General features: G+C 41.6%; 1 protein-coding gene across 15 annotated transcripts in view; it reads right to left on the bottom strand.

Moving 5' to 3' along the window:
* The window catches only part of arvcfb (ARVCF delta catenin family member b), a 165,496-nt gene that overhangs the window by 51,623 nt on the left and 88,006 nt on the right, over positions 1 to 25,867 (bottom strand). For 13 of the 15 annotated variants that reach the window (XM_040155930.1, XM_040155928.1, XM_040155927.1 and 10 more), the window contains 4 exons: positions 25,729 to 25,749; positions 19,412 to 20,052; positions 12,253 to 12,758; positions 480 to 663 (listed from right to left, as the gene is read on the bottom strand). In XM_040155930.1, the coding sequence (XP_040011864.1) occupies positions 480 to 663; positions 12,253 to 12,758; positions 19,412 to 20,052; positions 25,729 to 25,749 (1,352 nt within the window). The remainder of the gene's footprint in view (positions 1 to 479; positions 664 to 12,252; positions 12,759 to 19,411; positions 20,053 to 25,728; positions 25,750 to 25,867) is intronic. The other 2 variants (XM_040155933.1, XM_040155934.1) reach the window with 1 other exon arrangement.

Genomic DNA, 25,867 nt, shown 5'->3' with positions numbered 1-25,867 from the left:
AAATATCATAGAGAGAAACCCAACAGTTTCTATTTACTGATTAATTAACTTGGCTTTAAAATGTCAGAAAATATTTTTTAATTTCTAAGCGCCCGAGGTGAAATCTGCAAATTGTTTGATTTATCCAGCCATCAGTCCAAAACCCAAAGATATACAGTTTACTTCCATGTATGACATGAAAGAATCATATTCTAAAACAGCCATTTAGTCATTGGGAGTCTTGAACTGATACCAACTGTATTCACACTCTTGCATAATGATGCACTTGTAAACTTTTTTTACATTTCTCTATGGAATCTATCTGATATCTCAACTTTCCCTGCCTGTAATACATCTCTCAAACATCCATGTCTCAATATGTAAACAATACAGTTTGATATTTAATAAATAAATGTCTAATCAACCAATGTGAATAATCACATTGGCAATCGAAAACAATGACTTGATTTATGTACGAACCACCTTTGGGTTAAACCAACCTGAGGCAGCCAGAGGTGTTCTTGAAGACTGTGGTCCACTCAGCATCACGGGGCTTTGAGTCTTCGTTGGGCTCATGCTCCCACCCTGAATGGGGGATGATGACCTCATTGGTCATGGTCTGCAGGCCGTGGTTGATGATCACCATCTTCAGGGGTTCATAGGACGACAGATTCCACAGGGTTCCTGTAGGGAAGCAGAGGAGGAAGGAGAATAAAAGACAAATTGAAAGAAAAATTAAGACAATAGTGTTAAGGGGAAAGAAATAGGTAGGGATGACAAGGTAAGGGGAGGGAATGCTGAGTGAGAAAAAATGTGGAAAAAAAGTGATACTGATGTAATATAACAACAGCTGTATAGCAGCCAAACGTACTGTAGTGAACGCTTTAAGATTGCAATCCAAACCATATTTACATCGGCAGTAAACCACATGTGAAATAAATAATCTAACAAAATTGGTTGTTCATTAGCCAGTCATGATATCAACTACATATATTGAACTGTATTAAAAAAAATCATTGTAATACTTTTATTATTCTCCCATGAGAGCTTAAGTGAGTACCACTATGTTGTAATCAATACTGAGTTTATATAAGACATATCACTGTGATATTTCTATACTATTCTCAGAATATTGCTAAAGGAAGAGAGACCTTATGAGGCTTTATGTCATTTCTCAACTAGTGCATTATCACTTGATTCATAGTCTGTAGATACTGTGTATATAGGATCAGTGTAAATTAACTATTTTAGCTTTTCTGTTAATACAAATAACACTATCTCTTCTCTTACAAACAATCCAGGCAGAAGAAAGAACATTTTCTATTTGCCTGCACATCTCTGTAACAGGCAGCCTATTTTATACTTCTGCAAAAAAGGCTAAAACAAACTGAGCCCGGTATGTGCATCCTGAGGTTTCAAAAAAAGAGAAGCAGGCTGGCAGACAAAGCAGAGAGGAGGCCATTTTTGGCAGCATAGCCAGGCAGCCAACCCAAACAAAAATAAAATACTGTGTTCAAAAATCAGCTTCAGATTATCAGACACATGGAATCTGTGGAGCGAGGCAGCCTCCAGTTTGAGGAGAACAAAAAAGTCACACCAAAAAGAAAAAAAAAAAGTTTGAAAATCCATATTTGACAGCTTTTATTAACCCATTCCATCTGTGTGGGAGTATTGTGAACATGAAATGTATAGTGCGACATGACTAAAGTTTACAACAAATCCTCCAACTTACCCAACCGTATACAGGTCATTTATACGTGTATATATATATAAGACCCATAGGAGAGTACCAGCAGCAGGTGTAAAGGCCTTTCTTTGTCATGGTAACAATAGTAAATAGAACAGTCACGGTTTGATTAGGTTTAGGCACAAAAAGCTACTTGGTTAGGTTTAGGAAATGTTCGTGGCTTGGGTTCTAATAAGTACTTCCTTAAGGTCAGAGGACCTTAGTTGGAATGGTTACAATAATAAACACACAGTTAAGGTTGTTATATGCTCATGGATAAAAGAATCAACATGGACTAAGGAACCGAACAGCAGACTCCCCACCAAAAGTCCTGTGTTTTGCTGACCATCCACCCCAACCTCCCCCTAATATGGCCTTTGTCACTCTATGTCACCTAGGCAGCTATGAGTTGTAATAAGCTGCTGGCATAGATGAGCTATGGGTTATTTACATCTTGGCAAAATAGCACCATTAAAAGTATTCCGAATTAGCTATATGGAATGTAACAATGGCTGTAAAGACAACATCACTCAATTACTTTGATACTGAAGAAATCTTAAAAATGTGATGATTATCAGAGGTATAAGGAGCGTCTTTTTTCTTATGACTTCTAAGTGGATTTATGGACATTTATTCCTCATGGACATCAGAGGTAGTTATATCGTTGGGAAGTGTCCCAGTGAATTTAAGGTATGGGTGTATCATGTCTGTCTACTCAGAATTGATTGAAGTTTTCACTCAAATATGATTTTTGATGGAAATTGTGGTGATTGGGCAGTGTGTGTCCCAGCCACTACTGCTACCTGTAACTGCTGACTGTGTTTGTGAACGGGCCAAATCAGTGGGCCAAACTATTATAACTTTCCAGTTAGAACACCAGCATACTCTTTTACCTCGTGCAGTATCTTTGCTTCGAGTCTCTCCATCCACGCTTCCCTTCAACTTTCCCATGTTCCCCTGGGCAGGCACACCAGTTAGAAAATCTTTGGTCCAAAAGAACAACGACCAAGAGCTAGAAGGATAGGATTATCCACACACACACACACACACACACACACACACACTGACACAGGCACACACGCGCGTGCATATTATAGAAATGCACTTGTGCACACACATGTACAGACACCCACAGTCTGTGATTCCCTCTTGCCCCACAATAACAGACCACTAGCGGAGCAGTGAAACTGTGATACACCCTGTTCTTTAAAACAGGTTTCTGTACATTTTCCAGATGGTCAATATTTCCTCTGTTAAATCATGCTCTCCGCACACAGAAAGAAACAAGTCTCAGCAGACAGACCCGCACTAAAAATAACTCCAGTCCTTCTGGTGTGGTTGTGCCTGGAGGAAACTGGACTCCTACGCCAAGACATCGAAAAAATAAAAAAATAAATCATTAGACCTAATCCACATAGTGTGTTATATTTGAAGCCGGGATGCAGTTTATGACCTTTACTCTCTCCATCACATCTCTGTAGTAAGTGAATCATCAAACTAAGCAGAAACACTCTACCTCCATTCCCTCTGTGTCTACAGATGGTGACTAGAACGGCTTCCTGTGCGTCAGAGACTACCAGGTTACCAGTATCTAACTGGAAAGCTATTAGATGTGTAAGCTGAGGTGTGGCTCCACTCTACGCCACATTCATACACAAATCCCAGGTGTGATGCAGGATATTGAACAGACTCTAAAGGCTCAGGCCAACTTTATATAATCCTGTGTGCTTAACAGATCATGTTTATGGGACTTTAAAAGTACTTAGTGCAGGCAGAAATGTAACATTTTGGACAATGTGGATGATCTGCTGTAATATTACTAAATTCTTTTATTCCTTATAGGCCATTGTAGACCCGAGTTTTGTATGACCATCAACAACATCACACCCTACCTCAAACTATCCACTTGATTCACAAACCTCTTTGGGTACAGAACATGCACTGAGAGTAAACATTTCCTGACAGACTACCTTCAAAGCAAAACAGCCAATGTTCAAGCACTTTCATGGAACGTTAAAATTGAATAAAAACAAGCTGAGATGTTATTTTAACATATGATTGTTCTTCCCTGAGCATAACTGAAGCTCTGATTCAATAAATTACACCACTATTATTTACGTTTTTTTCTGCCTTTATTGCATGTTGTTAACTAGCCAGATCTACATATGGTTTAACCCATATGTGTGTCATTAAACATGATGTGTGCAATTTAGTGCATATGAATTACCCAGTATGCCTCTGTTCAAAAGAGCAAAGAATCTATATTAAAAATGATGGGAAAAAACTTTTTTTTTTTTTTTTACTTTTTTCCCCTTTTTGGCCTTTAACATCTATACAATTAAGCAGTGTGGAATGTTGGTTTTTCAAATTCTTTTATGATTTTCAATTCTCACAAAGTTTGGTTTTTAGTCAAACAACCGCTCCATCTATGGTGCATATTTCCTCCACTCTCCTTCACAGGGTCAGTTTTGTAATTTATTCCAATCACATGCATGAGAGCAAATGAGAGTAAGTATCAGCATCCAGGCATGAATCAAATTAACAACAAATATCCTCTTGTGGTGTGTGTACTCTGGTATGATGACAGCTAGCTAGCATTCATGCCTGCCCGCCAGGCTGACAGCTTGATTACCCCCACTGTTGTGTCATTAGCATCAGTTTCAGATGTGACAAGCAGCATCCAACATGCAGTCAACACACGAGGAGGCAGTCAGCATTGATGGCTTAGGGAAGACAAACAGTGCATAAAGAAAACTTTAAATTTCTTTGTCATACTCTGTGTGGGAAATATTTAGTACACAGGATCTAATTTATGAGCTTTATGAGCATTTATTAGCTGCAACTTTTCTGTAGAGGTGGAAAAAATAAACATTACATTAATAAACCACAAAAAAACTCCGTCCCAGTTATTTTTATGATATAAACTTTAACATTCAAGCCTGATGTAAAGCCTTGTGTTTGCCCTGCTTTTAGGTTATTGCTGCATTATCGTTTCTACATTATCATAAAACATCAACAGCCCATACCCAACATGGCTGAAAATGTATTTCTGTACATAAAATATTCCAGCATCCATCTACCACTTGTCTTGCCTTGGCCAGTCCAAGCAAAAAAGCAATTTACAGAAACAAACATGGGCTCATATAAATCTAGGTAACAAGAGATACCTGAGCCTTGATGAAAAAAGTACCATCCAGCCATGCAAACTTTTTCTGCCCCCCCTCGAGACTTTCAACCATCACCTCCAGTATTCCAGCTGAAACACTGCCTAGGCCGGTGGAATCAGTCAGCTCTACAATGATCACATATGCCAGACGGGGCAAAAAGGCATGTCTTTGCTGTGGCTGCAATCCATCAAGTACGACAGGCATACAACCCACAGCCAGAATGTTATTAAAGATGACAGAGTGCTGTGGATGACACGATCTCCCTCCGATGTCCTGCCACTGTTTCAGAGCAGTGACTGCATTAGTCCATTTGCTGTCCTCTAACAGATTGTCGGATGTGGGTGTGGTAGTGATGTCCTGCTGTCTCACAGGAACTGAGGCGGTTATCAAGCAATTGTAATGTCAAAGGCTCCCTTTACACCTGATGTAAACATTAGCTTTAAAAAACAGCTTTACCATACGTACATGAGAGTGGTATCAACCTTTTCCTTAAAGGGAAAGTGTATTCCTCAAAATGTTGGGCAATGTGGTTAGAAAGTGAAATGTCTAACACCGGTACTACTTGACCTTCAGTCAGTCCAGAAATGACAGTGGCTATCTGGGATGTAAAAGCAGAGGATCAGAAACCTGGCTAAAGCTTGTAAGTGGGATACTATTCTTTATGTTAACATACTCGTAGACAGACTACTGAACGTTTTGTTGATGATATGACATGAAGCATGTATTGCGTGAAGCTGTTGATATGCAACTATAACGTCATTAAGCTATTTGACTAAGGAAACACCAAAGCCCTTAGGGGCCCCAGTGGAAGCTTTGCCTATGGCACAAAAATGAGCCAGAAGCAGCTTTGCTTCATACAGTCCTTTACTGTCCTGCAGTGCACTCCCCCTTAATAGCTATTCAATAATGAATCTGCCTGCTGGTTCCAAAATCAAAATTATTACTTTTGTTTTCTTACTGTTTAATAAAACTGCACAACCAACAAACTTATCCACCCAAACAAACAGCCCTGTGCTTCACAAATGAATACCGTCCAAACTGCCTACCTACAGTCTGAGTGTGCTTTCTAGCAAAGTGAAACAATTCTTAGCTCTGTTTCGAGGAATGGTTTTATTTCCACCTCCTGGGTTAGCTCTCTGCCAAGTTTGTTATCTAATAAAGTCAGGATTCCCAGCAGGGTCATACGTACAAAATTCCATGACTTCACCATGACCTTCCATAACTAAGTCAAACTGCTTTCAAGATCTAAAAATATTATTCCTCTCTGGTTTATTAATGTTGTTTATCTGCTGAGAAAAGTTCTAAAAGGGTAAACAGTCTGGTTGAGCCGGGTGTGAAGGAAAATATCTAAAAAGCAGCATGTAATGAAATACTGTAAATGTGCTTAACAAGTTGTAAAATATATTGTGATTTATTCCTGTAAAGAACAGGAACACAACCCGTTCAGCTATAAAAAATATCTCCAAAGACTTCTCCGGTTGAATGTCCATAAAGAGGAAACTGCGTAGGGAGGGCTTAAGAAGAAAACATTGGGATCTGATAACAACAATCAATTGACAGCAACAATCCTTCACTGCCCGTATGCCAGTGATTCGCTTTGGTTTTCTTTGTCTTAAATCCAATCCAGCCGCAGGGCAAGTTGAATGGGTACATTAATACCTGCCTCTTCAATCATTTCTTGCTGCAAACAGGTAGTTTTGATTTGTCAAATTCATGTCAGAGCTTGGCATAATCCAACAATGCTTAGATCACAACAGTGTGTGTGTAAATGTCAAAGTAAATGACAAGATGGGGAGCAAAGGAGACAAGTTGTGAGGTGAGTGTAAACCAAATCTTACCAAACCCCCCTCTTTCTGATACCTGGATGTGAGGCCTGGAGGGACTGGGACAGGGACTGGGAATCGGACTGGACCTAATTAAATTTTCCAACAACATGCCTGCCAGGCATGTTGCTCTTCAAGCAGGGCCATTAACTTATTTCTGCCCGTTACCATTCTCCTTCTCCTCCCTCCTCCCCTTCTCCTCCTCACCCTTTATCCTATCCATCACACTGTCAGTGGTAAAGACAAAGGATGAGACAGCTTGTAAAAAATGGAATGCATTCGAGAGACATGAAGGGAGGAGGAGAGGGACGAGACCTCAGTAAGTGGACTCATTCTGTTCCCTGCTGCAGCAAACGTCCACTAAAGTAAGAGAAACGGAAAATGTATTTAATGTGTTTGTGTGTGTGTGTGTGTGTGTGTGTGTGTGTGTGTATTGGGGGGGGGCTATACGGCAGGAGCCTCACGTCAATCCGCAAAAAAACAGTTAATAAAATGAGGTAGGAAGGGCTACACAAAAATATGCACCATGCACGCAAGCACACTCGCATTCACACACAGTATGCTAGTGAAGAACTCTGCAGGTTGTCTCATGGATCATGGTGGGGGACCTCAGATATGTTGCCCCTCTCGGAAATGACTTTGCTATATTCTGCATCATCAGGACCATGTCCATGAGTCACACCTACAGTAATTGTATAAGGGGTAGGAATACAGTATATGTGCTGAAACTGTATGTTACATGAAGTGGTAGTGGTAAGAACACAATAGAGGTGGGAAATTTTAATTCAATTAGATTTTTGTTCTCCACATTCATGTATTCTCAGAATTAGATTTAAATACAGTACAGTCCAGTAATCACTATCCTTCACTGTCCTTTACTGTCCCTGCAATGCCCTGAGAGAAAACACTGGGGCTAAGCGGTGATTTACAAGTGAAGGGTGTGTCTGCTGCCCCACATCCACAAACTTAGCAACTTCTAAGAAGCATTCAGTCAAGTGAACACGTTTACTTCTGTCCACTACGACGTGAAATCTAAAATGCATTTTCATATCTGCCTTGACATTTGCTGGTAGTTTCCGAAAAACCCTTTTCTCCGCACTGCCATTTTGACCTGCAATAACAAACAAAAAAAACCAAAAAAAAAACAGGTATATGATAATAACAATGGTTAAGTCCCATCAAATGTCTCAGTAAGCCATTCAAGTGAGTCTGCATGCAAAATATCAGAGGTGAGGAATCAGAAAACTTAAATGGAATGCAGCCATTACTAAATAATGTTATTAACTACACCTGTGCTTTTCCTGCTATGACATGGCAAAATGGCTGTGTGAAAAAGGTCTATTGTCTGTTAATACAGAGTTGATAGAGTGGGTTTGCTCCAGGAGGCTGCAACACTGATTTTACCACTACCAAAGCAATGGAGTTAAAATCTCAAAAATGTATTTCTCCCACGGCTGCAAAAAATTACATGTAGGCATTAATGGGAGCTTTTGAATATTTTCAGACAGAAAAAAGATTTTCAGAAAGTAAAAATAAAAACCTCAAGCATTATTTTTTACCCAGCTCGACAGTATGCTACAATTCCTTTACTTGTAGTAGCACCAGTCGAATCAAGGGTTTCAATGTCTAATATTACACATTACTAGACTGTCGGGCCCTCCGTCCTCAGGAGCGCCTCTCTATGCGTCTCATTAAACTGTGACCACATGGCAACTGCATTGATGTGAATGACCATCTAACTTCCTCTCTGAGTGATTTTCTGAGTGATCATTTTACCAATAAATTTAGCCGAAATCACAGCACAGCCATTGTTTTTAACTTGTGCGTATGGTGATTGTGTCACATGACGTTGCAGATATAAAATCAGGATTTTAGCAGAGCAGAAGCTTGGAGATGGCTCGGGAAGTGACTGCTGGTTAACATTTAGTCTTAAGGGGCCACATTTCAGTCACTATTTCATACTTGATCAGTTGTCTGACAACAGAAACAGAAAAACATGTAAATGAGAACAGCTTTATCCGGAACTCAGCTGGATAAAATTACTGTATATGTGAGCACAGACAGTAAGAGAGAAGCAAACAGATAACGAGTGGTCCAGCCACATACAAGGTTTGGACCTAGTCTTGTTATATTAACAATGGATGCAATGTGTTATGTGAAAGACGTCAATTCCACAGAAAATTATTATCATCGGTTGCAATTTTCTTGGCCAATTCCTATTTTCTTTCTTTCTAAGAACTATAATTGACAGCACACACAAACATTTGTGTAACATTTATTCAATGGAAAATTTAACTGTATGTTCATAATAAAACACTGACTATTAAATTATTTTTACGTTTTCTCCAAAACTGCACCAGGTTACAGGACCTGCTCTCTCTCAAACAAATCTCAACATAAAAAAGAGCTCCATGTTACTGGACAGTTTTTTTTTGTACAAATAAAATAGAAACAAATAAAATAAAATCCTCTAACCTCTATCCTCGACTAGAGAAAATGGCTGGTCATCCAGTGCCATGAATTCCATGATTTTTCTCATAATGGCTTTGGTCTTTTAATTGCTGATGAAAGATAGCAGAGACTGCTGGCTTGTTCTGTTGATTGCTCTGCGCTCTCGCTACATTTGGTTCTTTAAATTGGGAATCTTCAGTGAGGTGATGGTGTTGTAAGTGTCTGATTAAGTTTGTTGTTACAAATGTTTTTGTGTTTGTTCCTCCACGGCCTACTTTGGGTTTAGAGGTATGAAAAATTGTAAGCTTTGTGTCTTGTTCGCTCACAGTGAAGAACTTCCACGCCAATAACGTGTGTGTGGCTGTGTCTGTGCCACTGTATGCGTAACGTGAACCATCATGTGGTGCATGAATGTAAATTACATTTTTAAATACAAAACACAAAACCTTGGCACAGACATAAACATGTCTAGACATTACATTTACTCATTTGGCAGCCGCTTTTCTCCAAAGCAACTTACAAGTCAGGCAACTTAAGGTTCAGTATCTTGCCCAAGGACACTTCGGTGACAGGAGGAGCCAGTGATCAGCAGACAACCCGCGTTACCACCTGAGCCACAGCCGCCCATCACAGACATCATCGCTCTTTTATCTTTAAGGCCTGACATCTTAAACTATATGCATTTTTCATCCAAACGACAAATGTGTGCAGCAAGCACCTGTCTGACTGGCAGTCCACCTTAGACATCTCCTGCAGGAAAAACAGGAGACAAATCCGCTTAATAATCTATATTTCCACAGTGGGAATTGCTGCAGGGCACAAACAGCCCAGAGCCTACCGGGAGGGAAAATAAAATTACTCTGAGCGGTATAAAAGCTCTAAAAATATGAACCATTGGTCTGTCTGACTTGTGTGTTGGAAAATAAAACCACTTGGTTCCTTCCACGTCACCCATTTGCCCCTGCAGAAAACAGAGCTCTCTGTGGTTTTACGGGGACAGCAGAAATTCCAACAGCAAACTCTTAAAACATATGGACTAAGAAAAGGGGCCTCTATTTAAAACCCCCCAATTATATTTAATTGTAGAAAAACACGGCCAATTCTAGCCACGCGGGCTGAGGCAGTAAGCTGAGCTTGCATTGTGACTAGCCTGTTTTCACTGGGGCCAGAGCAGTGGCAATGGAAACCTAAAGCTGGAGACAGAGAGGACAGGGGGAAAAAACAGTGAGAGTGTAGATAATGAATGAAGGAGAGAAAAAATTAGATTGAGTGAAGGAGGGTGGATATTGAGTGAGAGGGGGAAAGAGGAGAAAAAATAAAAAAGCTTTCCTGCATTCTGTCCTCCTTGTCTTGTGGTGCAGGGTTATTTTTAGCTACCATGGGGAGCAACACAATGCTGTAATGGCAATCATTTCTGCTGTGGCACAGTCGTCGCTCACCCTGACATCTCTGTCACAGCAAAGGAAACACACACACACACACACACACACACACACACACACACACACACACACACACACACACACACACACACACACACACACACTAATGCTTGCATGCACACTATGGTTCAACAAGCGTGGGTTTTTAAGGACCGGTGTCACTGTCAATACCTTTGGACTGAAGCTGTCAATAGCCAGTCACTTGTACTGACATTCACTCCTTTGGGCCACAGTCTCATAGATCCTCACAACATCACATCCAGCTAGACACCATTGACAGCTAGAAACCATTGACCAAAGCACAGCTTGAAAACAATTTTCCCTCCGTACACTGTGAAATTACCCAAAAAGTAACCTGACCTTTCTGTCTCAGGTGGTGCATATACCGTATTTTACACTTGCCGGCAACTTCACAAAGGTCAGGTATATCACTTTAAAGTGGTTCTCATTTTTCACATGTGTGCAGTGAAAAGAAAAGCCCATTCTAAGATGGTAAAGCATGCATATGATCCAAAGTGTGTCAGGTCAACCCAATCATGTCGGGGATTAGCTGAGCACTTGGGAAGACACACACACACACACACACTGTAGACACACCTCTGTATTCCCCTGTTGACGTTTACCAGGTCAAGGAGAAGAAACCCTATCATGGTGTCTGAATCAATAGCTCCTCTTAAAGGCATTAAGCTTTTTCTTCTAAAATCATTGTCTATATGCCAGTTGCTCTTCCATGGATGGGATGCCTGGGACAGGCATCCCATATTAGGGTGTAAGATGAGGAAAAAGCATTTGATCTTTCCTTTCATATAAGCAACATTCTGAAAACTGCTCCAAAAAAAAGTGATGTGTGGAAAATACATAAAAACTACTTCTTAATATAGTATGACTCACAGCCCTGCATTACTATGCAGAGTGTGGTATTCAGTATATTCCTGGATGGAATATATAAGTGATGGGAAGCATGTGGCCGGTGATCAGAAAAGATTGGCATAATAAGGTACTATCATATCAACTTAAAAGGTTTCAAAGTTTTATACTTACTATACATGAAAGAGTTTTGTGACTAATTAGGCGACAGAAAGAGGATTCCTACATTTAGTGGAGAAGACAGCAAACAGGTTTGAAACAGTGCAACAGTGCTATGCAGGTGGTCTTTGAATGATACAAGAACCCTTTACCTATGGAAAGTAAATGTTTTACTTGAGGAATGCAATCAGTACAATATTTTCAAATAATTTCACCCATATGACAGACCTTTTTTATGTAGGAATATATGAACGTATGTGGAACTTAATAAAAGCACTATTCCATCAGAGTGAGAAGGGTCTTGGCTTGATACTCCCATCTTGCCAGGGCCTTTCTGTGTAGAGTTTGCATGTTCTTCCTGTGCCTGTGTGGGTTTCCTCCGGGTGCTCTGGTTTCCTCCCACAGCCCAAAGAGATTCAGGTTTGGTAAATATGTGACTCTAAAAACTGCCTGTAGGTGTGAATGTGAGTTTGAATGGTTGTCTGTCTCTATGTGGCAATCCTCCATCCAATTTTTTTTTTTCTCATGACCCAGGTATTTCTAATAATTAGTTGTTTTCGGTATGTCGTCCTACTTCAGCCTCATCACATGATTTTGTGTGTCTACTGTTTGACTTGTATGAAAATGTTTATTCTTACCAGTGATGAGCTCTCGGACCTCCATGTCATTGGTCTTCCTCAGCAGGCGGATGAGGGCTGGGATTCCGTCACAATTCTTGATGGCCACCTTGTTGTCATTGTCCTTGCCATAGGAGATGTTGCGCAGGGCACCACAAGCTTTGCGGTGGACTTCAGATTTGGGGTGGTCGAGAAGCCCCACCAGAACAGGGATCCCCTTCAGCTGGCGCACATCCTTCTTGATCTTGTCATTTTCGTAACACAGGTGCTGCAGGTAGGCAGCGGCGTTGGACTTGACCGGGTCGATGGGGTGGCCCAGCATGGCGATGACCTCAGGAAGGTCTGGGTCACGCCAGCGCGGGTCCTTACGGATGCTGTCAATGGAGGGTGAGCGCCGTCCGCCCATGCGGTCCAGACTGGCCATGCTCCCCCTCTCCGGCTGGGCCAATGGTGCTGAATACATGCCATGAATATAAGGGTGGCGCTCATCGATCAACTCAGCCTCAATGGGGTCATCTGGGTACCCTCTGGAGGACAAGAGAAGAGAGGACAGTGAAGACGAGGGAGATGGACGAGGTAAATGGAGGGTGACTCAGACAGTTTGGTGTGAGAGATGAATTTGTTAGCTCTGGGAAAGACTTTAAGAGAAGCCAACTGAAGGGAGAGCCACTGACTAATGAGGGGAAAAATAAAAGCAGAGAGAGGTGAGAGGTGAAAAGATGAGAGTGATGGAGGGGAGAAAGGCAGAAGTGCAGGACAGAGAGTGAAGGAGAGATATGGTGATCTGTGATTTGGATCTGTTATTAACAGGTATTTCAGAAGGACTGTGGTGGCACAGTACGCAACATTCTCCTTACTATTCGTCCCTGTCAGATAGTAGCAACAAACATGTCAGACTTCAACAAACAAAGTCTTGGAGAGAGTGATTGAGAGACAGGAAAAGATAGCACAAAGAAAAACTAGGCAGTTCACAAAGAAACAGAGACAAAGGCAACACCAAAGAAAAAGCTTTGAAGGAAAGTCTTGTGAAGTTTTTTTTAAGAAGCCACCATGTGCAACAGAGAAAGGATCTTATGACTTTTCCCTCAGGGTACAGAGAACAGAGTCGCCCCCCCCCCCAGGGAGGACTATGAGCCCCTATGATGCCCCTTCGGCTTCCTTTGCTCACACTGACAAAAAATAGCATGCAGTTGCTAAAATGTTAATGACCATCTCTCCAGAACATCTCATCTGCTAGCATTAGCCTCATTGGCACTGCTACCGTTAGGGCCAGGGACTTAAACAGTGATGAGCTCTACTCATTTTCAATGATGGAAATAAGTGTTGTCCACTGTGGATAGGAAGAGGGGAGTTGCTTCTGAGGGTCTGTAGGGGGTTCCCTTAAACCAATCTGTATTTCCCAAGCCTCTCATTAGGCTCTATGATCTACACTCCACACTCTCTTCTCTAGTGTTCTTTTCTCCAAAGGCACCCTCATCAATTCTCGATCAGAACATGGGAAAAAATATAGGCGTTCAATTCCAATGACAGTTCAGTTGTTGCTTGAATGCAGGCTTTAATCACAGGAATGAGTTTTGACTTCTAGCGCTAACTCTGAAGATAGAGTCAAGGGAGTTACATTTTACACTAGCAGAAAAGTTGCACAGAATATTTTTGAAATGCCACAAAAATTTTTCTTTTTGAACACATACCACTAAGTTGTCTAAAAGCATGGGAGAAATAAACTGGTACTATAACTTATGACATGCAGAGAGGAATTTAATTAGGGTTTTGTACTCATGTACAGCCTTTATCATCCCCTCAACCCACCCCAAAGCCTGAGACTTGTTTACATTCGTTATATAATCCAGCTAGTCTCCACCATCTTTGATGTATGGTGATTGGTGGCACAACAGAATAGTGGCTGACGCTGGTGGTTGGCAGAGAATTCCAGACCAAGCTCTAAGTTTTATGTTAATTGTGTATTTGTACAGCTCATCCCAAGCATGCTGGGGAAATTGATATGAGATGAACTAGGAGAAAAACTCCTGCCAGAGCAATGTAATGAGATACTATATCCCCCATTCAGATGGATGGAAAGCGGATTGATAGAGATGGAGTGTGGCACCACCGCAGTCGACTACTGACCTGCATCTAAATGCTGAAAACAAGGTGAACCAGGTTCAAAGTACCACAGTGTCGAATGGTTGTGGCAAACTTACGGGCCAAGCTTTGGGTCTCATGAGCACATGTCAAGAACAACTGTGACTCTGGAGGTCTAACGTCTTTACAAACAGGTGTTCTTTCAGACAAAAAAGGAAAAAAAAAGCACTGATTTGAGCACAACTAACATAAACTGTAGTGGATCTGAAATCTCAGCACTGTTTATTTTTCTTTTAACAGTAGTTTATTCCAGCTGTGTGGAACATGCGGAACAAACATCTATAGGCAGCCAACCACAATCATGAACCTGATTTTGGAGAACGACTGCTGTTCTGAGGTTTAGCAAAAACACTGAGCTGCATGACACACTATGGAAAAAGAGGGACACTTGGTAGTACATGTGCATGCATGCACATGCTGGTGGTTACTAAATGCTATCTTGTGTATACACAGATCTAAACAGACACTCCCATACATGTAGACCATCATCCAGCTTTCAATTGCTGTGGGATATTGGAGATGACAAGGCAATGGGAGGCAGGAATAAACCTGCGAAAGAAAGGGCAGTACACAAGCTCACCATCACTGTCTCATAGACCTGCATTCAGTATATAACCAGCATCTCTTTCATACAGTATCTCTCTCTCTCTCTCTCTGGCTTTCTCTCTCATTATCTGTAACACTATGTTTGTCGCACACTTTCTCTCACACACACTTCAACACACAGAGGAGATGTACAGTTGTGTAGATTCTGGCTCATTTAGATCTGAGCCGATGCGACGGGGCTTTTGGTAAAGCAGGCATCGCGAGGCTGAGTGATGGGAATGTCAGGATTTGCATTTAAATTGGCGCCATTGTGTGTACAGGGAGGGGAGTATTCACAGGATGTGAAAGGGCTCTCCATTGCCAGACGCGATGCTCCGAGCATGATTACAGCACATCACTCTCCTCATGTTAATCGGACTGCTGAATGTCCGGGTTATTTCTGTGTATCTGTGCGCTCATCTATGGATGCGTGGGTGTGCTTGTTTTGTTCTAAGACATAAGTAATAGAAAAATGATAAACACATACAGGAGATATGAGATATATGCATGTCCACAAATGGACTTTGACAAATCCTCACTATTCCTCCTCTCCTTCCTCTTCTGTCAATTACTTTCATCATCCTTCAATCGTAGCTGTGTCTGACCCTCTTCTTCAGCATGCCCATAAAAGGAGATAAACTGAAATGGATTACAGACTCGGAGGAAGATGTTTGCATATCATATGTACACATTGGATCTTCACGGTGTTTATGAGCTCTTCACCAACTGTCTCTGCTGAGCAGACTGCTCATTTTGAATTATGGGCAATGATTGTTTTTATGATGCACAAGAGCCTTTGTGGGACAAAAAACAAAGAAGAGGGGAAAAAAACCAGCAAAGCTGGAGTGTTTATGTCTTGCCACTTTTTAATTTCTCAGGCTGCTTTGATGCCATTATTCACTGCCACCACTGCTTGTTTTCATTCAATTAAAGGACAGTGACATTGCTCAGAAGTTTCTTCTATAATTTAAGAGATGCCTCAAACATAAAAGAAGGGAAGTATTATATTAAACGGATTATTTGGCTCTCAGTGAAATCTTCTGGGCAGGATTGAGGAGGGCTGAGCTGGCTAGTATCAGATCATTTCCATGGGCTGTTCCCTACAAACACCACTGGATTAGATTGAAACCCCATCCCTCTATATTAAACAATGAGTGAATGTGACTTTGCATTTGTGTATTTATATGTCTATATGTGTACCCCTTGATGCAGGTGGGCAGGTGAAGCGGAGCGGGTTGCCCAAGGAGAGATGAACCATTAGAGACTGACTACTCTCCTGTAGTCTGGCAGAGTTCAAAAGCAGCTATTAATCATGATAGCGTGAGGATACACACACACACACACACACACACACACACACACACACACACACACACACACACACACACACACACACACACACACACACACACACAAACACAGGTGTACATGGGGGGGGGGGTAAGAGAAAGAGAGAGAGAGAGAGAGAGAGAGATTCAAAACCAGAGCAGCGATAAAGAAAAGAGAGATGCCCATTCCTCCCTCAGTAGCTGCCTTTGAGCACTGTTCCAAGCAAAGTTTTGAAGTGATTCAAAATAAAGAAAAATCAAGACTGAATACTGACAAAATGGTAAAACAGAGAGACCTATGACAGAGTAAAAATTGTCCAGACATGTAGAAAAAACCACAAGTTTCAATTAAGAAAGATGAAATAAAAGCAGAGCAGTCTACATCAGATAAACATGCATTCCAATGCAATTTAATGTATAATTGTTTCTTAAACATGTTTTGATTTTGTTTTTTGTTTTCCTGCCATCTCCATCAAGCTTTTCTAATTCCACACGTCACAGTCTGCAAAGAAAAAACATATAGTACTTGCCTGGTAACACAGCTAATGACAGCATGCCTCCACCCTGCTGAAGAGTTACTCAGCAGGCCACTGAACCGCTAACAGCTCCATGACCTCTCACCTCTGATGTCCACCTTGTGCTCCAATTATTCCCCCAGATCACTGCCCCCGCACATACTCCACTTGACAATTAGAGGCAGGTGACAAAGGACAAACCTGAGTAATGGAGGGGAGAAATCTGCAAATGCAGATGCTTCGATATAGGTGTACTTCATTATCTGAAGCATTTAGAACCTGTTAAACAGGTCCAGTGGACCTTTGGGGATCAAGGCTTTGGTCATGAAGAAGACTGCTAAACTGTCTGGTGTTGGAAGAGGAACAGTGACCAAAAAAAAAGCATATGATTCACACCACTTTCATACTCATAAAACCGTCTAGTGAGCCCTGTGTATAGCAGATATCTGCATTTGATATGTGTCTACACTCATTTATTCAGCTTCTTCCTTTCGTTTGTCCATCTGTACATGAGAGCTAAAGTATGTTAACACTAAAATCCAAGTGCTGTGTGTTCACACATCCAAGGAACCGCAGGAAATACACCATCAGTCCCATCCATGCGCTAACACACGATGGATTCCACAGCATTGACAAAATGAGTGCTAAACACCTTAATTTTTGTCAGCGCATAATTGAGAGCTTGCAATGCAATGATAAGCTGTAATTAAACTGCTTTAATTCCCAGATTCATTACAGCACTTTGGAGTCACCGCTTCCTTCTTGAAATAATACTAATGGCAGAGTGAGTGCTCAGGAGAGTCTGGGCAATCTGGGAGGGCTGACTGTTTACTTGGATTTGTAAAAAAAAAAATACTTATAGTATACTGATATTTTGGTGTTTTGATATTAGCTGATATGAATGCAGGAGGAACAAAGGAAAGAAGGAAATACTTGTAATTTATTTTCTGCTGCAATTATTCAGGCAGGAGTCAGTCAATAGTGGCTTCAGACGTGTGTGTTTGTGTTTGTGTTTGGGGATTCATGTGAGCGACTGTCAGTGTGTGCATGTGTGTCTGTCTGTGAGTGTGTTTTTCTGAAGGCGTGTATGTGGCTGTTAGGGCTGTGTTGTGACACATGTAAGGCAGGCTACAAATTGCCTGTCACAGCAAGTGACTCTCACTAGACAGATGGGGGTGTGACTCATTTTCTAAAGATGTGGATTTTTATTGACTGTGTGTGTGTGTGTGTGTGTGTGTGTGTGTGTGTGTGTGTGTGTGTGTGTGTGTGTGTGTGTGTGTGAGTGTGAGTGTGAGTGTGAGTGTGAGTGAGAGAGAGAGAGAGAGAGAGAGAGAGAGAGAGAGAGAGAGAGATACTGTGTTTAAGTGTCAAAGCGAAGTCAAAACTGTAAAGACACAGAGTCTGATTAGGCATCTGCTCTTTCGTGCCTCATACACATCAGTGGAGAGGCCTTTAAATCCAGCTATTTGCTTATGCATCAGTGTGTGCGAACATAAGCTTAATTAAGAAGGGTTCAAAAGCAAAATTCAAGCGCTGCCAAGATGCCGGCAAACCTGGATTCAGCGTCATCTTTGATCATGACAAAAAACACACACAGACTAAGATACACACATTCCCAGTCTGCCTCTTTCTTCCTTCTCGACCTCCTTAGCTCTATTCATTTAGATCTGGCTTTGTGCCCAAACGTTTTGTCGTCAGATTGGTGGAAAAGTGCAGAGAACTTGAAAATATCCATCTGCTACAGATCACTGCAAGAAAACAAGTCTTTAAAAACACTCCCTACCAACTTCCATCCCCTGCTTCAGTTTACTTGAGGGTGGACATTTTGTCTGGGCCCCCCTTCGGGTGGCAATGAAATTATTTGGATTTTGCTATTGCTATTAGGAGACAAGAGTCCATTTTTGGATCTGACTCTTAGAAGCTAACCGTTTTTTTTTCTGCCCGTTGGAGCCAGGGGTTATAGGCCTTTCAACAAAGGTTGCATAAAAAAGGATAGGCTTTGAGAGACAACTAACAAAAGCCTCACACCCTCTCCCACTCTTCCTCCATTCCCTCTATCCTCCCTTCGATCCCTTGTCACATCTCCAATCACTCTTTACCTCTGACACAAACACATGTTCACTATCCATTTGTAAAAAAATGGCAATCAAAGAATTTTTTCCTCTCTTCCTTTCTCAAGCAAGTCACTCAAGTAGAAGAGACATCTGTTTACCTGTGCACAGTGTAACATAATCTTTTTTAGGGCAAGAACAAGACAGTTATTCTTTATTCTCTCTTATCTTAACAGGCCTGATCTCCTCTCGTGTCGAGGCATTGTCTGCACTCATGCATATAAACAAGAACACACTGTCCAACGTGAAAAGAAAAACATGTATACTGTAGGTACATGATTCACGAAAGCATTAAGTCCTGCTAGCCCCAGTTGGCTGAATCCTTCAGCTTTAGCGCAATCTGTCAGGTTTTTAGTATTAACACCAGGTACCGATGTATAAAAACAACTATTATGCAGATATTTCGGTGTAGTATCTTCGAGGTAGATTAACAGACCACGTATTCCTGTCTAAAAAAAGCAAACCTGTAGTCCCATAAGCTTTTTGCATTTATCCTCACCTGACTCGGGGCCCATCACGGAGAGGTTCCCGGTGGGTGCGACCTCGGCTGGCTCCCTGCAGGGTGCGTCGGTTGGCAGTGGAGTAGTCGGGTTCCAGCTCATATGGCTCCTCTTCTTCAGGGCCCAAGCTGCGACGATCATCCTCCAGGCCATATGGCTCGGGCTGGAAGCGCTCTGGCTGTGAGCGGTTCAGATCCACAGTGCTGCTACCCATAGGAACCTGGGGCTGGGCAACATGGCCATAGTCATCTTTGCGAATAGGAAGCGTGTAGCTGTTCTCTGGCCGGTAGCTGTTGGGCATGTAGGGGTACCGTGGCGGCCGGAAGTTGATGCCACGTGACAGGCTGCCGTAGTTGTCTGTCAAATCAGTGTAGCCATCATGCAGGCCATAGTGACGAACGTACTGGCTCTCAGGCATCTCGCCATATGAATCGTTGTAGGAGTTGTTGTAGGAGCGCGTCAGGGTGGAGGTTGCTTGAGGCGTTATGAAGCGGTCACCTCCATTCTTCATGTAACGCCTGTCGATAGAGTCGGTGTAGCTGCCCAGTGGGGATGAGCCCTCAGGCAGGGGCAAGCCATCGGGGCCAAGGGGCACCTGACGCACTGTCCGTGTGGTCACCGTCTTCACCATCTTAGTCACCTGTAGAGGGGAACAGATACACCCATCAGACAGCGTGGCATGACAGAATGATATTAAAGCAAACCCATGTTTGGATCCAATTGACATGTGGACGTGTCATATTCAGGCCTCATACACACAGAAAACCATGCTGTCCACTACACAAAGATATTTGCTTCTCTAGCTGTCCAATTAGGACAATGCTGATAAATAAACAAGGAAAAATAAATGATAACTTTGATTCCTCGGTGTCCAGGACGCATTTCAGACCTAATGTGGGATGGAAAACTCATCCATTTTCAATGTTACTTCAATCTTATTCATTCTGCAGTTAGTTACAATTTTCAACCCTGGAGAGAATTGTGTTGCATTAAAATGCCATAAATTATGTTTCACAAAATCATTTGTTCTTCAAAACTTAAGCATATACAGGGTTTTTGATGATGAAGTTAGTTGGAAACCAATTTTCATCAATCATCAATCCAAAATTTAAATTATACTAAAAAAAACATATAGTGGCTGTACCGAAAGAGGATAATCCTTTGCACTGGAAGATACTAACTGACCAATATCCAGTTTTAAGACCGTTGTCACCAACTGGTGCTAACTCAAAGCATAACGTGGAAAAAATCTTTACACATACTATAATCTGTTTTAAATCAAACAGTCAGCCAAATATAAACCCAACATGCTGCATATACACGGTATCTGTCTTAGTCAACTGAGTCGCCTCAATTGTGCTATAACTGAGCCATATTGCACAGCTACAGATCCACTGGACCTTGAATCCTTTATGTCGCCACGGGAGCGTAGCAGGGTAGCATCACACTCTGTAGCTGGAGGACTGTGATGACCAGACCTGCATGTATCTATCCGTCACGCTCACTTCATCCTATAGCTAAGTAACATCCTCTCCTGTCTTTGAGGCTGTCTGACTAAAGAATTGCAGACAGCAACTCCCCTCCCTCCCTGGGCTCTCCGCCCATACAGAAACCAATTTGCTGCCCAGTGAATTCTGCTGTGGCCAATAATTGGCTATTTTGTCCGCAGCTATGAATTCATCTTCAAAATTAATGAGGTTGATGAAAATTAATCATCATCTGCAGGGGTGCAGGTCTGATGCCGTTCGTGTTGTGCCTGACAAGGTATTGCAGAGGAGTTCATTCCCACTTGACGAGCGCAGACCAACAGTCTGAATTTCTTTGGGGACGAGGGGGAAAAAAACAAAAAAAAAAAAAAAAACGCTCCATTCATTCCCTCTTCTGATGGGTTTCATTTTCAACACCAGCCCTCTATTTGTAATTTGCTTTCTTTATTTTCCTTATAATTTTTTATTTTAATCATGAGCAAGCAAAGACATGTAACATTATCAAGAAACCACAACAAAGCATTAACCCTCGCTACAGAGGAGCATGCCAAGAGCAAAAGCACAAACCATATATCGGTTGGTCAACACGTCTTCCTCATTAGCTTGGGTAGAAAAAATAGAAATCTTCACTGTCCTTGTTCCTTGAATATACCCTGACTGAAAGCTACATAACAAAGCCTATTTCAGGAATGCCAAGGTTCATTTCCATGTTCAGAGTAATTACTGAGTAATTTACATTTGCTTCTGATGCCATTTTTCCTTGGCTTTGCGTAGTTAAAAATAAAAGGCTCATTTGCTTGATTCACATTAGCTAAACATTCTATAACCTTAGAATAACAAGCTCACTTCCATCCTCTCCATTCACATTGGTAGGCCATTGCAGAAACCAAACTAAGCTATTCTGATGTTCATACCACGGACCTTAATGCTAACTCTGGGTCTCAAGGGGACTGCAGGGGCTTGGGCTGAATGTCTTACCCTATATGAAGTCAATATGTCGACCTAATAAAAGTCATGAAATAATAAATGTATAATAATTGTCATGAAATAATATTAAATAACATATTTACTATATTTTTTGATATGCTTTATTGATTTTCATGAGTGTTACAGCTGCACAAGGTAAACCCAGCCTTCCAGTAGAGAATAATATCAGAATGCTTTTATTCATATATGGTAATTTTATCACCTTTTCTTTACAGTATTATCATATTTTATTCTATTCTGTTCTGGCTGTCATAGCTGAGAGGAGAGCACAGTGAATGTTACAGCTTCCCAGCCTTGACATGCCCAGCTGACTTGTACTAACACAGCTTTTTAGGTGATTTGCAAGGGCTGCAAAGGGATCCACCACACAGGTTTCAAACACTCTCTGATGTATGCTCAAGTTCACAAGGTGTTAAACCGTCATGCTAAGGGAAGCGAGGGGAAGCGAGGGACCTGTGTTTCAGAGGAGCCTCTGAAATATGCTGAAACGGGGTAAACAGGGCTAAAAGAGAATTGCTAAAATGGTGGAGAGTATGAATATGTGACTGTGTGTACATGTAGAAATACTATTGTACGTGTGTGCACATGCATGGAAAGTCAGGATTGTACTGAAAAGTGTTTAGAACAACCACAGTCAGTTATATACAGGATTTAACTGTTTACCAAGATGTTAAAAAATGGGAAAGACACCAGGCGTCAGCCTGTTCACTTTACAGCACTGTAAGAGGTTTCACAACCTCTGCGCCATTCATTTCATTGAAGGCTTAAATGCACATGGTTGCCGGAGTTTAATGGGAGAGTATGAGGTAGTAATTCTGGTTTTTAAGCAGCCTGTGATTGTGAACCCTGCAATTCATTACAGGCCATCCAAGTGCATCAATGAAGATGACGGAAGTAGAAATTCTTAGTTTCTCCACATTGCTTGTGAGGTTTAAGTGGATAAATGCGGGCTTCTTTAAAACATGATTTTAACGGAACAGACAGGCAGGGGAGAGCACAGCAAAAATTGCATAGGGATTGCCGTCCTTCACCAGTTCTGTCTTAGACAGGGTGTGTTTCAAGGTGGGGCTGGGGTCTAGGTGGCAGGCCTGGACTCAACTAACAGTTTGTCAGGCACCATCAATGGGTGGTAGGTGTAGCAGGTGATGGTTTTGACCACTTTGGTAACCTGGAGTGGGAGGGATGGATGGGTAGAGCTCTCAGCAAACTGCTTTAGTTTACATATTGCCACCCTATTGTTTTTGCTCTGTAATGGCTTGGTAGTAATGACACAGCCTTGCATACATTTATGCAAAAAAAAGTGCTTGTTGACACTAGAGTGTGTCTGAAATAAAATGAAGTAATGTACTTTCAGTAGAAAGTTTATATTCTTTCTTCTTTTCTGTTCAACAGTGACACTTCATTTCTCACAACAGTTGTACCTGATGTTACCACCATTTGGCATTTTTTTGATTAGTTAATAACTAACTCCTGCCTACTCAAGTTTGACTTCCCAGTGTGTGCAGGGTAGTGAAAGTGCTTTTATTTGTTTCTGTGGTCTGCTTCGACTCTCATTAGCTCATATCCAGAGGAGAGACGAGGACTGCTGCTTTTATTGGCCCAATTGAGCTCTTCTTCCGACATGACTGGTGTTCCATTCAGTGTGTCTGCCAGCAGATAAGAGGGCTGGATGATCGCCAAAGGAAAGCATGGCATGTCGGGACAGGAGGGTGGACGTGGACCTAACTGAGCGCGTATATCTCCTCGAACTCACACACAATCACACGCACACACACACACACACACACACACACACACACACACACACACACACACACACACAAAAACACACACACACACCCACACACACACACAGAGTGAACTGGTCTGTGCCAAGTGCTTTTGAAATGCATTGATTGAATGCAAGTAGAACCAGAAGTTAATCTACTATTAAAAGGCCATTCATAGTTGTTTTCTGATTGTACATTAAAAAAAATCATCCCACATTGATTGAATTTGTAAGACGAAACTTACCTTGACCCTCCTGCACAAACACACACTTGAGTGCACAACATGACTCCAGTCTCTTTTCACTGACATTCTCTCATATACAGTAGCTCCATCTTAGTGCCAATTTTCCATTCATTTCCCCAGAATACTAACTAGTAATACTGCTGATACTAAATCAGCTAGAAACATGTTTACCACTGAAAAACTTTTTGCCTGCAAATCAGAGTATGGGAAAAGCTTCTGTGTTTCATCTTCCAGCATTAGGAGGGGGGATAACCATCAAGGGAAAGGAGTGCGTTAGCATTAGACAGTATGGCAAGACTTTGGTTCAAAAGAACAGATAAGCACATAAATACAACTGTGAGTTTCTGCAAGATGTCGAGAGAGATAGAAAAGGAGAGAGGGGAAAAAAACAACACATGAAAGCTAGTCAGAGGGAGGAGATGCAGAGAGGAAAAGAAGAGAGAGGGAAAGTGAGGAAGACACGTGGAGGGGTTTCTCTGTGTAGATTCTCAGCTGGGTCTTGATCCATGTCTGGATCCATTTGCCGCCACAGAGATGTTGGCTTCCAGAAGTTCAACCTGAACATTAATCTGCTTTTCTCCTCAAAGTGGCTTCCAGAAAACACTGGATCCCTCCTCCCAGCAGGGTGGTAGGCTCTTAAAAAGTGCTTCCTTCCTCTCCCCTTCCTCAGCAGGAAAACCCTTGATTAGTGTGATGTTTTAGTATGATGTTTTACTGCATGTGTTTGTATGCGTTACTCTTGACAAATTCTGTATGTGAATGCATAAAATCATGTGAGTGTGAGTGATTGTGTGTGGCCAACCCCCTTGCAGTAAATAGGCTGGGGAGCAATGGGTCCTCCCTGATGAGGGATTAGACCAGGCTTTTTAATTACAGTGTCACAGTCCCTAGTGTAGGGGCTCCACACAGCCCCCCAGTCCTCTGGAAGCCTACAACAGCGGCGGCAGCTGACTGTAGCTACGTCTACATTCGAATCCCGAGCGAAATGTTGCTATATAATGTTATCTTTGGGGGTATTTCTCAAAATGCAGGGGCAAAAAGGAAGCACTTCCAACCCCCACCTCACTTCTAAAATGTTGTCGATTTGCTGGATTTTTTCAAATGGAGATCTGGTGTGGGTTCTGGAGGGAATTCTTCTCCGTGCACAAAGAGTGATGAATTCAAACTTAAAAGTGAATGTCTTCTAAAATAAAATGAACAAGGACCTGAAACTTTTAAAACCCCAACCAAACAGTGAGATAGAAATATTCTGGTCCGTTGAGGGTGCAGATTACTGATATTACATGACACAATTTCTCAGTACTGGGGTATTCAAAAAGGTAGCAAACCATCAAGAGGAGCCAATGTTGCCACTTTACATGTTTAAAGATGACCATGGTGATTCTGGTTACCATTTAAAATAAAACGTCAAATAACACAAAGTTACAGCCCCTAATAAAAACAAACCTAAATAGACTTTTTTTTTTTTTAAAGTCGCTGGGATTATCATAGCATTCCTGTGAGTAAGTAAATGTGTTATTGGTGCTTAGCAGTGGTATTTTGTACCTCCTATGTTGTCCATGAGGGATGCTGAAACATAAAATTTATAGGCGAGAAAGAAATAAAGAGAGACGGAAAGAAAGTAGCATGTATAAGAAATAAGTAAATAGAGAATGAGTCTCGTCCCAGGAGGTGGAAGCAGAAAGCGGTGACTTGAACTTTAAGGCTGGAGCATTATTTGGCTTGTGATGAAGCAGACTGTGTTGCACACTGCTGCTGTAGCCTGTATGGGCACACAGAAAATGGTGGCGTAGTGGAAAAAAGCCATAGTGTTATAAAAGTCCACTCACCTTCAAGTTAGTTGACATATCCTTACAGAAAAACAACAGAAAATAGTAGAGGACGAATCAACAAAGGAGTTTTTAAAAAGCACAAAACTAGGAGAACACCAGGGGAGTTGGCTCATAATAACAATAATAATCAAATAAT

This window comes from Xiphias gladius, chromosome 19, assembly GCF_016859285.1.
Source record: "Xiphias gladius isolate SHS-SW01 ecotype Sanya breed wild chromosome 19, ASM1685928v1, whole genome shotgun sequence".
Taxonomy (NCBI): domain Eukaryota; kingdom Metazoa; phylum Chordata; class Actinopteri; order Istiophoriformes; family Xiphiidae; genus Xiphias; species Xiphias gladius.
Note: the sequence above shows the minus strand (reverse complement) of the source record. Positions and strands in the feature narration are given on the sequence as shown.